The sequence below is a fragment of the Neodiprion virginianus genome, chromosome 2, assembly GCF_021901495.1.
Source record: "Neodiprion virginianus isolate iyNeoVirg1 chromosome 2, iyNeoVirg1.1, whole genome shotgun sequence".
Classification (NCBI taxonomy): Eukaryota; Metazoa; Arthropoda; class Insecta; order Hymenoptera; family Diprionidae; genus Neodiprion; species Neodiprion virginianus.
In genome coordinates, this window is record NC_060878.1 from 18,758,990 (window position 1) to 18,772,944 (window position 13,955).

At 40.1% G+C, this 13,955-nt stretch overlaps 1 protein-coding gene across 1 annotated transcript; it reads left to right on the plus strand.

Moving 5' to 3' along the window:
* Window positions 1-1,075: 1,075 nt before the first annotated feature.
* On the plus strand, window positions 1,076-3,576 carry LOC124297058 (uncharacterized). Its single transcript, XM_046747655.1, has 2 exons — window positions 1,076-1,834; window positions 1,960-3,576. The coding sequence occupies exons 1-2, from the start codon at window positions 1,351-1,353 to the stop codon at window positions 3,285-3,287; spliced, it is 1,812 nt and encodes a 603-aa protein (XP_046603611.1). The 5' UTR covers window positions 1,076-1,350; the 3' UTR covers window positions 3,288-3,576.
* Window positions 3,577-13,955: the final 10,379 nt, after the last annotated feature.

Below are 13,955 nucleotides of genomic sequence, written 5' to 3' on the forward strand. Positions count from 1 at the left end.
AATCATAATAGAGTTGGGGCGAGCATCTTCCGGTTTTACAACCTCATCGTTCTCGTGAAACGGGAAATAACCTACTCCCTGCACAGGTTCTAGTAACTTTTGCAAAAATTGATACTTTGGTTGGACGACAGATTTCGAATAAACGTAGACGTTTCCGAATCGCAATCCATTGCCGTGGGTGATGAGTGCGAGGAGAGCGTTAGTTTTACCGCAATTGGATGGCCCGCAAAAAATTGCTCTCACGGTATTTGGCAGCAATTTTCCATGTCGTTTTTCTATTTTCCTCTTACCACGTCGAACCATTTTATCGAAATTTGCGATAGGTAGTTCATCGGGCTGATCTTGAAATCTCATGATGCTTCGTTAGCATGACAACGAAAACTGAGATGACGGTATATAAATTCCGCCTTTTATAGAAGTCACGTTAGTTGTTGCCTGACTATGAGGATGTGCGCACGGAAAAAACGCGGTGGTGGTTTGTTAAATAAAATCATCAATCATCTCCCAGTTGAATTGCATGTGCCAGGGTATCAGTACTGCGGACCTGGAACGAAATTGGCCAAGAGGTTGGCTCGTGGAGATTTGGGGATCAATCCGCTGGATGCCGCGTGTAAAGACCACGACATTGCATACGCAAAGAATCACGATACCGCAGCGAGAAATCTTGCCGACAAAGCGCTCGCTGAGAAGGCGTGGAATCGCGTCTTGGCCAAGGACGCTAGTGTGGGTGAAAAGGCGGTAGCCTGGGGAGTCACCAACACCATGAAAGCTAAATCTAAACTCGGAATGGGCTTAGCTGCAAAGCGGTCGAAACTTGGAGTGGCTGCGAAGAAGAAATCTGGAACTGACGGGAAGAGTAAACAGCGGAAGAGAACTGTGAATCTTAAATCCATCATCACGGCAGCAAAGGTCGCCATGCGACCGGGTTATAAAGCCGTCGAGTCGGCGTTGGCGGGTGCTCGTGCGGCCGCGCGTGTGACTGGGAAGAATATTCGTATGCCTCGCGTTATACCAGTGCCTGATAAAATTGGCGGCATCCTACCGTTTCTCATTCCAATTGAGCCTATGGGTCAAATAACGACTTAAGTCGACTTAAGTCACTTTTTCAAAGAAGCTGATCTCGGTGTTCTGTATAATCTTCGCTATAAACCCTGTGAATCTTGGATGTTTTCGTCAACTTTTAATGCTGTAGTAACCATAACAAGCGGTGCGCGCACCGCCATTGAGTTAGCCGGCAGTAGCAGCGAAGCGAAGTAGGCTAATCCACGCGCCTCCGCTAAACAGACGCACGTGTTTATCTGCCTGTCTGTTAGATTTCGTGTAAAGCTGCAATATTTTCTGCGCGAAATAATGAACGAATCTACAACAACTACAACAGCATCGACTAGCCCTACTGCTACAGTTACGGGGAAAAAGAGAAAAATTCGACAAGATAGATGGGAACAAAATAGAAAGAAGCTTAAGCGTAACAGTGGTAAAAGTTACGCTTCTCAAAGTGGGAATAAAATACCTCGAAAAAAATTCAGGCACACTACCGACTGCTGCAAGAAAAACTGTTCGTCTTCTTTCGATTATAAACGTCAGCGTGAAATTTTCAAGACTTTCTGGGCAATGGCTGAGAAACCGAGTCAGGACACTTTTTTAATCAGTTGTATACAACGTGAAGAAATCAAATACGTCAAAACCGTAACAAAACGGAAGAACAGATCTTGGTCTTGGAAATATTCTTTCAAAGTAGATGGCCAGGATAAAACTGTCTGTAAAGGATTTTTTCTGTCTCTTCTCCAAATAACTGAATCCAGAATGAAAACGGTGCTCCGATTTTGTAAATCAGGTAAATGTTTATATTATTTTCTTTCTAAATAAATCAATATTCACGAATGCTTGACTCGTTTATTGGCGTCTTATAACAAAACAAGTCAGGTCTGGATTAAAATATGAAAATACTGATTGTTTCAGGTACGACAGTTGCTACAGAAAAAAGGGGTAAGCAACCCAACCCTGCCAAAATTTCGAACGTGGTATGGAGTTTAGTGAAGGAGCATTGGTCGACTTTCCCGAACAAAAAATCGCATTATGGAAGCTCCAAAACTGAAAGAAAGTACTTCGAGAATCCAGACTTAAACGTAAAAAAAATGTTTCACGCATTCCAAGAATATTACTTTGATAAAACAGGGAAGCAGCTCTCACTAAAGTACCCAACGTACCATAGATATTTTCGGGAAAATAGTGATTACTCGTTTAGGCAACGTAAAACAGACGTCTGTGATTTTTGCACCGAATGTAAAATCAAACTATCGGCAAATTCATCAGATCCGTGTAAGGAATCGTTCCGTCTACATGAAGTAAAAGTTGCGGAATACAAGGTTTTGCGGCAACAGTGCACAAAGAATATTAACGATGATACTCTAACTGTTGAGTTCGACTACGCACAAAATCTTCCGCTTCCAAAACTGAACGTTAGCGCACAATTTTACAAGCGATTATTGTGGCTGTATGTTTTCAACACACACTGTTTTAATGACGGTGACAGCAAATTTTTTTGCTTCTTAGAATGTGATGGTGGCAAGAACGGTAACTCTGTGTGTAGTTTTTTGAACGATTTTCTGGTAAAAAAATTGACTGAAAATCCAGAATTAAAAAAAGTAGTTCTTTTGTCTGACTCCTGTGGGGGGCAAAATAAAAACAAGACTCTCGTACGATATTGTGCTTGGTTGTCGGTCAAAATGGGAGTTGAAATAAATCACATCTTTCCGGTGCGAGGTCATTCATACTGCCAATGCGATAGAAATTTCGGTGTTTACGGAACTGTTTTAAAAAAAGTAGAGACCGTCGAAAATCCTATCGAGTATCTCGAAATAATGAGGACCGTAAGGCACAAACCAAAAGCTTTCGAAGCAGAGATGAGTGCCCACTTATTAAAAGAATGGGATAAAACTTTGGATTCATTTTTTCTAAAGGTTCCAAAAGCTAAGGGAAAGAAATTCACGATCCAAAAGTATGTGAAGTTATCATACAAGCCAACAGGCACCATGTCCGTTTACGCGGACTATAATGGCGCTCCGCAAAATTTCAACCTGTTCAAATTAAACGCTTTTGTAAGTAAAGATACCGAACTAGCATTAGCAAACCCGGCTCCTGTTGGAATTAAGACAGCTAAAAAAAATGACGTGCTATCTTTAATGCCTTTTGTAAAACCGGTTAATAGGGAATGGTATAAAAATGTGCTGCGGGGTACCTGCAACGACAATGATTCGGCTGAAACAGACGAAATGGACTCTGATTGAACCTGATACATGCCGTTTTTTAAATGTCAATTCCTAGTTTAGCTTTTTTTATATGTGTTCACCGCGACCATGAAACACCCATTACAGTAGAAACTGGTTTGACTATTATCGTCATCATATTATTTTAATCCAAAAACGTGTTTGTACAGATTAAAAGTCGTTCTACAAAAAAACGACTTAAGTCTTACTCCGAATTTCCGTGATAGCACTGTATTGGACAATATTTAATAATTGTTATTACGTTTGTATATCATTTTTGGGTACCCCACCTATGTAAAAAAATAAAAGTTCCTTGTAAAATGCCTTGTCAAAATTGAAATATCGACTGTTGAATCTTTACTTGCCTTTTTTATGCCAAAACTTAAGTCGACTTAAGCCGTTATTTGACCCATAGGCTCAATTCTGGCCGGTCTAAGCGCTACTGGGGCTCTTGCGGGTGGTGCTGCGGGTATAGCTAAAGCTGTCAACGAAGCTAGTGTCAACAAACATCAGTTGAAAGAGGCCAAACGGCACAATGCAACAATGGAGGCGATTGCTTTGGGTAGGGATTATACCTGCGACCCTACCGCAGCGGAATGGGCCTGTACTTACGTCCGGCAAAAAACTAGTAAAGCTGCCACACCGAGCTCTCACCAACATTGATTTACGCAACTATGCTAAAAATATGAAAATTTCGCATTTTCTAGGTGTTTTCATGCGGAATGATCTGCCGAAATCAGGACCAAAAATGCGAGAATCCGCAATTATTAATCTTGATGATAAAAACGGTCCAGGGACACATTGGGTTGCGTACAAGAAAAATGGTGACCATGTTGTGTATTTCGATAGTTTTGGTGATTTGAAACCGCCTAAGGACTTGATGAGGTATCTCGGTGTTGGCAGCGTTGAATACAATCATAAGAGGTATCAAGAATATGATACTGTGATTTGCGGCCACTTGTGTCTCAAATTTCTCAGCGAACAACTATAAAAAGACAGGTGTTACATGAGCAAGCATTAGTCATGCCGGAATCGTTGACGTTAACACTGTCAGGCACATCCTCCGTGCTGGAGGCTCAATATTTCCCCCCAATCGAGTTATCACCAGAGAAGAACTATGTTCTCGGACTCGTCGAGTTCCTGACATTCAATTCAATACCCAATATTCATGAGAGGTGTAATAAATTTTACCTGAAACGAGCGGACAACAGCAGAGAGAGCATCGCGATACCCACGGGATGCTATGAAATTGAGGATATTGAAAATTTTCTACATAAGGAGCTACCCTCCGACATCACCCTCAGTCTGACAGCTAACAACAATGAGCTGAACAGTGAAGTCACATGCAATCATGTGGTAGACTTTAAGCCCAAAGATTCGATCGGCCGATTATTGGGATTTAGGGCGGTTGAGCTATCACGAAACGTTACTCATAAATCTGAATTACCCGTAGCCATACTGAAGGTTAATACTTTACGCGTTGAGTGTAGCATAACCACAGGGGCGTACATAAACGGGCGTCGAGCTCACACGATTCACGAATTTTTAACCGTTCCATCCGGATATAACATTGTCGAAGTGCCTACCAACGTCATTTACCTGCCAATCGCCGTACAGTCGATACATCATTTACAGCTGAGAATAGTCGATCAAGACGACGAGCTGATTAATTTTCGCGGCGAAACGATTACTGTACGTTTACACTTGAAATCACTCAAATAATGGGAATCGTGTTTGAGACGAGAAAGTCTGGCAAAAGTTATAAAACTCAAACGTCATGGCCAAAAATCGTCAGTCGCCCGACACCTCTGACAACGTTCACACCGCCTACGAGACTGACACCTCTGAACGTTCGGTTTCTCCAGAGCCTAGGTCTTCGATTACGTGGAAATTTTGGAAAATAAAAATTCGTGTTCGCTGCATCCTGTGCGTGTTACCATGGAAGAAATAATAAGAATACAGAAACCTGTGGTATTCGATGAATCGATCGCGCACTCTGAGATTCATGCTCATCAACCGTTTTGCATCATCCACCTTCCAGAACAACGATGAAATCCATATTGTTGTTCAACATCAAGACTTGTGTCTACTGCCCAGTAAAAGCTCTCTACACATTCACGGAAAAATCACAAAGGATGATGGTGTGGCTGTGGTGACGGTTACGAAATTGATCAATATGGCCGTTTGTCATTTGTTTGAGGAAGTTCGCTACGAGTTGAACGGTGTAGAGATTGATCGGAATAAAAATGTTGGCATCACCAGCACTATGAAGGGTTACGTATCCTTGACTCCAGGCCAGCAATATAGTCTGGAGAATACCGGGTGGTTGAGTGGGGATAAGGAACTAACCGATGCCGCTGGAAATATCGATGTTGTCTTACCGTTAAATTATGTGCTAGGCTTCGACGAAGATTATCGTCGAGTCATCGTCAACGCTAAACACGAGTTAATTCTCACACGTTCCAACACTGATTTGAATGCTGTGATTCAGAGCTCGGCGACGGAAAACTTTAAAATCACCCTGAATAAAATCGAGTGGTTGTTGCCCTACATCAAACTGGCTGATAAACCGAAAATCCAGCTACTCAACTACATCGCCAAGGATCCGGCCATATCCATGAGTTTTCGTTCTTGGGAAACGTACGTGTATCCGATGCTCCCGTCAACAACGCGGCATATATGGTCAGTCAAGACATCGACGCAGCTTGAGAAGCCGAGATATGTCATTCTAGGATTTCAAACTGCAAGGAGAAACGAGCCGCTGAAAAATGCTGGCGTATTTGATCATTGTCGGATCAGAGATGTAAAACTCTTCCTCAACTCACAGTGCTATCCCTACGGAAATATGAATATTGATATATACAATAATCAATACGCCATTCTCTATGATATGTATGTTCGGTTTCAAATGAGCTACTACAACAAAGAAGCTGAGCCTTTGCTATCGAGGCGTGAATTTATAAACCAAGCTCCCCTTATCGTCATCGATTGCTCCAAGCAGAACGAAACATTGAAAACTGGACCTGTGGACATTCGATTGGAATTTGACTCTAGCACTACGTTCCCACCACACACTTCTGCCTACTGCATGATCTTGCATGATCGCATTGTAGAATATAATCCGATCAGTGGTACTGTGAAAAAATTGGTTTAAGTCAATTTTGGAATAACAATATGTTTAATTAATATGGATATTGAAAATAATATGTATAATTTTACTCGTTAAAATTTAGAATAAGATAATTGAGAATACAATAAGAAAACTAAATGTAATTGGTGTTAAATAAAAAAATTGTTAAAAGCATTCAAAACGCCATATTAAACCTTCCTTCAGGGGTCATTTCCTGGAATTTTTTCAATAGATCTAGCGGGTTCTTACCTTATCTGATTTATGTGCGGCTTTCCGGCGCCAAACAAGTCTCGACAGGAATTATTGTGTGTGTGTGTGTGTGTGTGTGTGTGTGTGTGTGTGTGTGTGTGTGTGTGTGTGTGTCAAATCCTATGGAAATAGCCGCCAAAAATGAGGGGGGGGGGGGGGGGGGTGCGCGTGGGAGAAGGTGCGCCGCGAGTCGGGGGGTGGAGCTAGAGGGGAGCTAGGGGGAACTAGGGGGGAACTAGGGGGGAGCGCCGCCATCTTTGAGTTAGAACTCTCATATATACACTACTATCACTATCCCCTAGCGATAAAAGTTTACACGCGAATGAGAGGGGGGTGACAGAAGCATCGGGGATGTTCACGGGAAAGACGCTGCGTTCGTACATTTTTTTTGGATTATTTGCTTGGGCACTTTTAATCGTTAAAGAATTTTCATTATAACTCGATTCTTCGACGCTAATTATATAAATATGCGTTCTTTCCTTTTCTCGCGAGCACACTAAGGCCTCTGGCGCCCCCCTGTCAAATATCGCAGTTGATTCCGACAGGCAAATTCCTTGAACCTCGATTTCTATCGTTCTGTAATTGATAACGGTTTCGTTCTGCGACATCCAATCATGACCGAGTATAACGTCTGAGGTTAAAAAGGGGATTACCAAAAGCAGCGTTCCAATTACTATATTCTCTATTTTTATTGGAACGAAAATTTGTCGCTTTATGACTGTCGCCTTTTTCCGAATCGCCGTGGACACTACAATATTTGAAACAGGCAATTCTTCAACTTTATGTTTTTTTATTAATCGATTGTACAACCGTTCGGAAATCGCGGAAATTTGGCTCCCTGTATCAAACATAACAATCACATCCATTTCTAATATTTTCGTACGGGCATGTGGGCTTTTGGCGAAACGAGTTCCCTTTCTACACGCATGTTCTATCCCTTTCTTAATTCCATCATCTAATTCTTCTATAAAATCATAATGTTGTTGGCACGATGTCGGACCGGAATACAACGCGCCCATGTTCAGTTTAAATGATTTGAATTATTTGAATTAGCAGTTTCCCAAGGTTGATTATTTACATCTTGTGACGGTGGGGGAAAGCGAGTGTCGGGCATCGCGAACCTGTGTCCGCTATGATATTGCTGGCCTAATCTCCCCGTATTGTTCTGATAACTTGTCTGTTTACGGCCTCGACGATTAAGCCTTTCTTGCTTTGTTTTCCTCTCTGGTAACCCGTTAGCGTGATGATTTGAACTCATGCTATTTACTTTGACCCCGTTATTTCTGGGATAATAACTGTTGCCTGATTTTTTATTTTGTTTCTCGCGCTCTAGTCTAATAACGTCAAGGTTGCCCAATGTTTGTACGATTAGATCTGTATCCGCAAAGTTTAGCGTTGAAAGAGTTTCTTTCACCCACGGAGAATATTGTTGAATAATGTTGTAATTAATTTCGAATTCCGAGAGTTTGGGTATAAAATAACGAGCTTCGGCCAGTTGCTCATAAAAATAAGCTTGCAGTGATTTTACGCCGCTCTCACATCGCTTTTCTGACCAATTCTTTTTATATCGAACGCGAATGGGTATTGAATAAAATTCCTCTACAAACTGATTTTTGAATTGTTGAAAATTTTCTATATTTCCTCTTAATTTAAACCATGAATTTGCCTTCCCTTCGAGAGCGTGTTCGATTACTATTAATTTTTTCTCTTCCGGGACATTCTTAATCTTAAAAAACTTTTCCACCTCATCCACGAATTTAATGGGATGAGTTTCAACCTCATTGCTAAATTTTGGAATTGATATGTCAAATTTAATACCATTCACGTTACTCATAATCGCGGTGAGGCCCTCAGTGATGTTCCGTGCATTTTCCAGGTCTGCATTTTCATTTACAACACGTGTCGATGGTTGTAATCGTTTTTCCTGGGCTTCGAGACTCGCTTTTAGTTGTTCCAGTCTTATTCTCTCTTGGTTTAATCTCTGCCACTCTGCCTCTATTTGACTCGCTCGCGACGTATTGCTCTCTTTCTCACGTTCGTCCTCTCGAGTGAGCACCATCTTTTTATTTACTGTAAAATTTAAACTTTCAAATTTCTGTTTTACAGGACGACCCGATTTCGTAACGTACGTTTGCTCGTTTTTATCTCCCATTAACTAAAATATTTCCTAGAGAATTCTACTAGTCAGTTGTGACAATTTCAACAAATTTCGCAAGTTTATCGTCACTCGTCAAATATAACTCATTCAAACCACATAACCTTCACCGATTCTCAATATACGATAATATAAATTATTGATTCAATTTTCTAAATAGTTGTTAACCGTCATTCTGTAAAAAAAATATGGAATTCAGGCCTCTTTGTTGGGCGCCATTTGTAAGACTGTACTTTCTTTCTTTTTATTTATTAACAATTAATACCAATTTGTAGAATTTTACTTTCTTTCTTTTTCATTTATTAACAATAACTGCCACACATACGCACACACATTCATCCATTCGTATCATATAAAAAGTGATTATACTAATTTGTAGAATTTTACTTTCGGAAATTTCTCATGGATTAACAATAAATACCACACATACACACACATTCCATCCATTCGTATCATCTCAAAATAGATTGTAAAGAATTGGCGGTCGATTTTTCTCAACCGTGACGAGACGTCACAAAATATGTTAAAAATTCAGCTATTTTTGGATTGGATTCGACTTATCGTATTAATCGTCGGTCCCTCGGTGGCTCTCTCCCCGGGACCGGAGGTTTCTAGCGATGACGGGAGTTCGCCGATTCGATGATCGTCTCGTTTTGGGTTGTCAGTCCTCCAGGGCCTCGCTGGAGTATTTTCCTTCAACCGGTTGAGTTGACGTCCCGGGGTTAAGAGAGCGAGATCGGGTTAACTTCTCCACCACTGGATCTCGATTTTGAGTTTGGAGTGGGGCGCCGGCTTCCCCACTCCATTTCCAAAATGGGTGTCAACCGTGATCCCTCCCAAAATGAGGGGATCACTGATACTTGTGTTTACAGCGGTTCGAAGTAGGAGATCTTACAAGAGCGAACGTATACGAGAGTATATTTGGGCCTCTCGTCTTTTGGTCGTGGTACGAGAGAACGCACGGCGTCACTCACGATCGTCACTAGATGGACGACTTAACTCGACTGTTTTAAAAAATGCGTGATGCGCGCTCGCCTCCTCATCTACGCGAGATTTGGCATCCCTGCGGAGACGAATCGTTCGAGCGCGGCTCGCACGGAGATCGCAATGACACGGGCACAAAACGACGCTCAGGCACTGAACATCGTATTTATATAAATTTGGGTGAACATATATTCGACTGGACAATATCTGCAAATAAAATATAAATCTTTGACAGGGGACTCCACAAGTTTATAGATTATGATAGTTCAAGTCTTAGAAAAGATATTTATGGTCTGTAATGAAAATATAGATGTACGTAGGGAACCTTTTGCAACTAAGAAACTACAGAAAGACTGTGGAAAATCGAATCTACACAAAACTAATCTAACCTGTTCAATGATATAGGGTACCTGGAATACAGGGCATGCTCTTTACAAAACAAATTTAATTGAAGAAGCTATTTAATTCGTAACATAATCTTAATTCAATGACCATCCACCTGCAATTGCTACGTCAACTATTCATTAGTAGATATACATTTACCTTCTAGTATAAAAGTTTCTTTGTTTTCTTTGGCTGGACGCTGCATGCCTTTGTTACTCGCCAATCCCCTTCCTACAAGTATTAGATGTTTAGGAAAAAGTATTTACACAATTTTTTACACAAAAATGTAAAAGCGATGGATGAAATAAAACCATGGTTCACAGTCATACATCCTTACCAACTTGTGAATTCACACTCTTGGATGGCAAATGATTTGTAGCCTGCGCCTCAACATTATCAATTCTTCTTGCTTCTGTGATAGTAACAAAATCAACCGGTTTTATTGGCAAGTTCATCGGTTTTTCCCCATTTCCACATGTAGCTTTTTTTTTATTGTTGTTGGCTGCGTCTTCTGTCGGCTTAGGCACAGCCACTTCCTCATCCTCAGATGTGTCCGGAGAGATAGGCAATATTCGATGGCGCTTAGATTTCGACTTTTTCAAACTCTCTTCCGTTGCAAAATTCTCTAAATCGGAAGCATCCTGCATGAGCTTCAGTTTTTGTGTTGCGTCAGGATAATTATTTGTATGAAACCAAATAATAGACAATTGATATAATTAATACATTATTCACATCATATCTACATACATCACCATTAACACAAAATAGATTGCGTAATTATCATTGTATAATCAAACTATAAATTATATATACGATGAAAACGTCTTTGAATTTACTATAAGGAAATCTAGAACCAAAAATCTGATACTGGATAATTTATGAAACTGACAATTCATTATGTTGATTCCATGATAGGAAACCTAAGAGTGATTCCAGTAGTATACCGTTTTGACTAAGCAGCTGCTTTACAATTACTTTTTGTGTCACAAATCTAATTAGGGGAGACTTCAGTCAAATTTTGGACAAAAATCGGTTTTTTAATTTTTACACGATTGAAAAAAGTCGTACAAAAAAATCCTTCGACAAATTTTTAGATAATGTTAGTATAGGCCTTGAAATAAAATTCCAACCTCCTGCGATGAAAATATATGCGCAAGAAACCGTTCGAAGATTTTGCCCACCGCTGCAAAAAATTCCTTGCGCATTAGATTTTATCGAATGATTTTGCCCTTTAGCAGAAATATTTTCACAATTAGGTATATTGTCCTGAAATTGGTGAAAGGAATTTGAGCTCCGGTGAATATAACTCATTTCCCAGCCTACCGTGCACCAACAATTGTAGTAAATAAAAATTCAAACTGTTTAAGTAATAGCCTAAATGACTTGAAAAACTCTAATCAAAAATTTCTTCAACCAATTTTTAGTCTATGGTAGAAAGTGTATCGACAACCAACTTCAACCTTCTACGATGAAGCCTAATGAGCAAGGAATGTTTCGAGGAATCTTGGAAAAAATGCATAACTGTCAAATTACTTGACCTATATTGAGCAGAAACTTAGACCAGATTCCAGTTTTAGGACCGCTATGTAAATAAATGGTCCAAATTTCAATCAAATTGGTCAAAAAATGTGAGACTTTCTTATTTTACCGAAGTCTCCCCTTAATGTAGTTCATACTTAACAGCTGGGCAAACACATAATTAAAGATAAAATTATCAGATTCATAATTTCAGATCAACCAATATGTAAAAAGGATCACAATGTACAAATTATTTTTAGTAAATGATTATTTTTTATTATCGTTCACTTTGCATGCTAAAATTAGTGTGATGACGGACATGCACTAAAAAATATGATCGTAGACAACAGTTGTTCCTAACGTTACCTTTGATCAGAATAGTAAATACCTGCACTTCCGAGTATGGCCAACACCTTGAACAGCTCCCACTTGTCCTTGACCGGGGTCTCCATATTGACCACCACCCTACACATTTTTATCGGATCCTCATAAGGAGGCCAATAAGCTGTCTTATTATCATCGGTCAACCAGCTAAACGGAATCACGTGCAGACCATCATGAAACTCGACTATATTGAAATTCATGATTCTTCGGCGTATTGAAAACGATCTAAAATAAGAAATTGTTGCAGTGAAGTCACGATATAGATATACAGTTTGCGGGATATAAATTGATATGAATTTAGAACATCTCTAGCCACACGGCCAGAAATATATTAAAATATTTTGTACAGAGAATATACAAAGCAAATTAATATTGTTTAGTATTAGCTGGTCTTAAAAAATTCAACTGAAGATGGTGGTTAATAAGAAAAGCTGGTGCATTCATTTCAAGAAATCAATAATTTCTAAACCAACTGAAATTTCATGTACATAAAAATGCATGTGAATAACATGTTGCTTACAAAATGTGCAGTTTGTTCTGCTCAGAGATTACTAGCTGTGTGAAGTACTGGAAACATAGCTATTTCTTCATTGCAAGATGTTACACAATCCAAAGGTATCTTCATCAGCTTGAGACATATATTAGCGCATGGCCATGACTTAAGGTTAGCATCTTTCTTTACAGTTTGGATGTCAAATGTCTTGGATTCAGAAGGTAGTGAATATACATTTTCAAATCGAACCAGTTCGTAACCGATAACATATGATGTGTTTTTGTACTTTACGAAATTTACACATTTTACCATTGTTCCGTCTTTAAGCATGCAACAATCATTTGTAGAATTATTACAATTGATGGAATAAGAATTCTGACGCAGAAACTTATACTGTTTGCATTTTTTTAAATCACCAATTAAGGGCGGTGCCTAGCTAGAAAGCGGTGTCAATGTAATTAACATGCCAACTCGTCTCGACGCTGAAACTATTAGAGTTGCTCAGGAAAACGATGAAGAACTGCAAAACATCATCAGATCAAATAGATCACTAAATATGCACCGACTGAACGTTGAACCTGACACTCCAGTATATTGCGATATATCCACGGGAACAGTGAGATCGATGTAATACATGGTCTATCACATCCAAGCGGCAGGAACACCAGCAAGCTGATTAAAGAGAAGTATATTTGGCCTGGAATTAAAAAAGACGCGCTGAAATGGTCCAGAGATTGTATAGTGTGTCAAAAAGCAAAAGTTCAACGCCACAATAGACTACCTCACACAAGCATCGAAGTTCCTGACTCAAGATTTTTTTTTTTTTTTTATTTTCCCATTTATTTCATACAATCTGTCTTACATATTTAAGACAATAAGTATTTTCTTTATATACAAGCATTTAAATAACATGTTAAGCACTGCCCCATTGAGTAGTGCTTCTTCAATTTTGTTATAATTAACAATTTTAACAATTAACACAAAATAGGTTTATGTACTGTAACGTGGCAGTTTTACTGCGCGTTCCACACGGCTCCCCGAACTCTAGACGGACCACAGACTTAGGGAGCACGCGAAGTAGACCGCGGCTCATTTCGAAAAAGAGCGCCAGGACAATAGTCACGCATCCGAGACTCTAAGAGGGGACCATCGCCGGTTTAGCGAATAAGACTTTTCAGGATTTCTGTTTATTTTTTTTTGGGTGGCGAGTAAATGCGGCTTCGGACAGGGGATCGGCAGCAAATCCGAACGAGGTTACTGGATGGCAATCGCCGCGGATCGCGACGAAAGGAGGGCCTCGCACGAGGCTACGGAGAGAGCGTCAACGGAGAGCTCTGCCGCGAGGGAATCCAAGGCGGACGAGATTCCCGTTGGTGGCCGGCGAGCCGTAGC

What these genes read in the sequence shown, in the direction of transcription:
- LOC124297058 (XM_046747655.1), top strand. Translation starts at nt 1,351, where the DNA reads ATGAACGAATCTACAACAACTACAACAGCATCGACTAGCCCTACTGCT. An exon ending in GCTCCGATTTTGTAAATCAG is followed by an intron (nt 1,835 to 1,959) that starts GTAAATGTTTAT and finishes TGATTGTTTCAG; the next exon opens with GTACGACAGTTGCTACAGAA.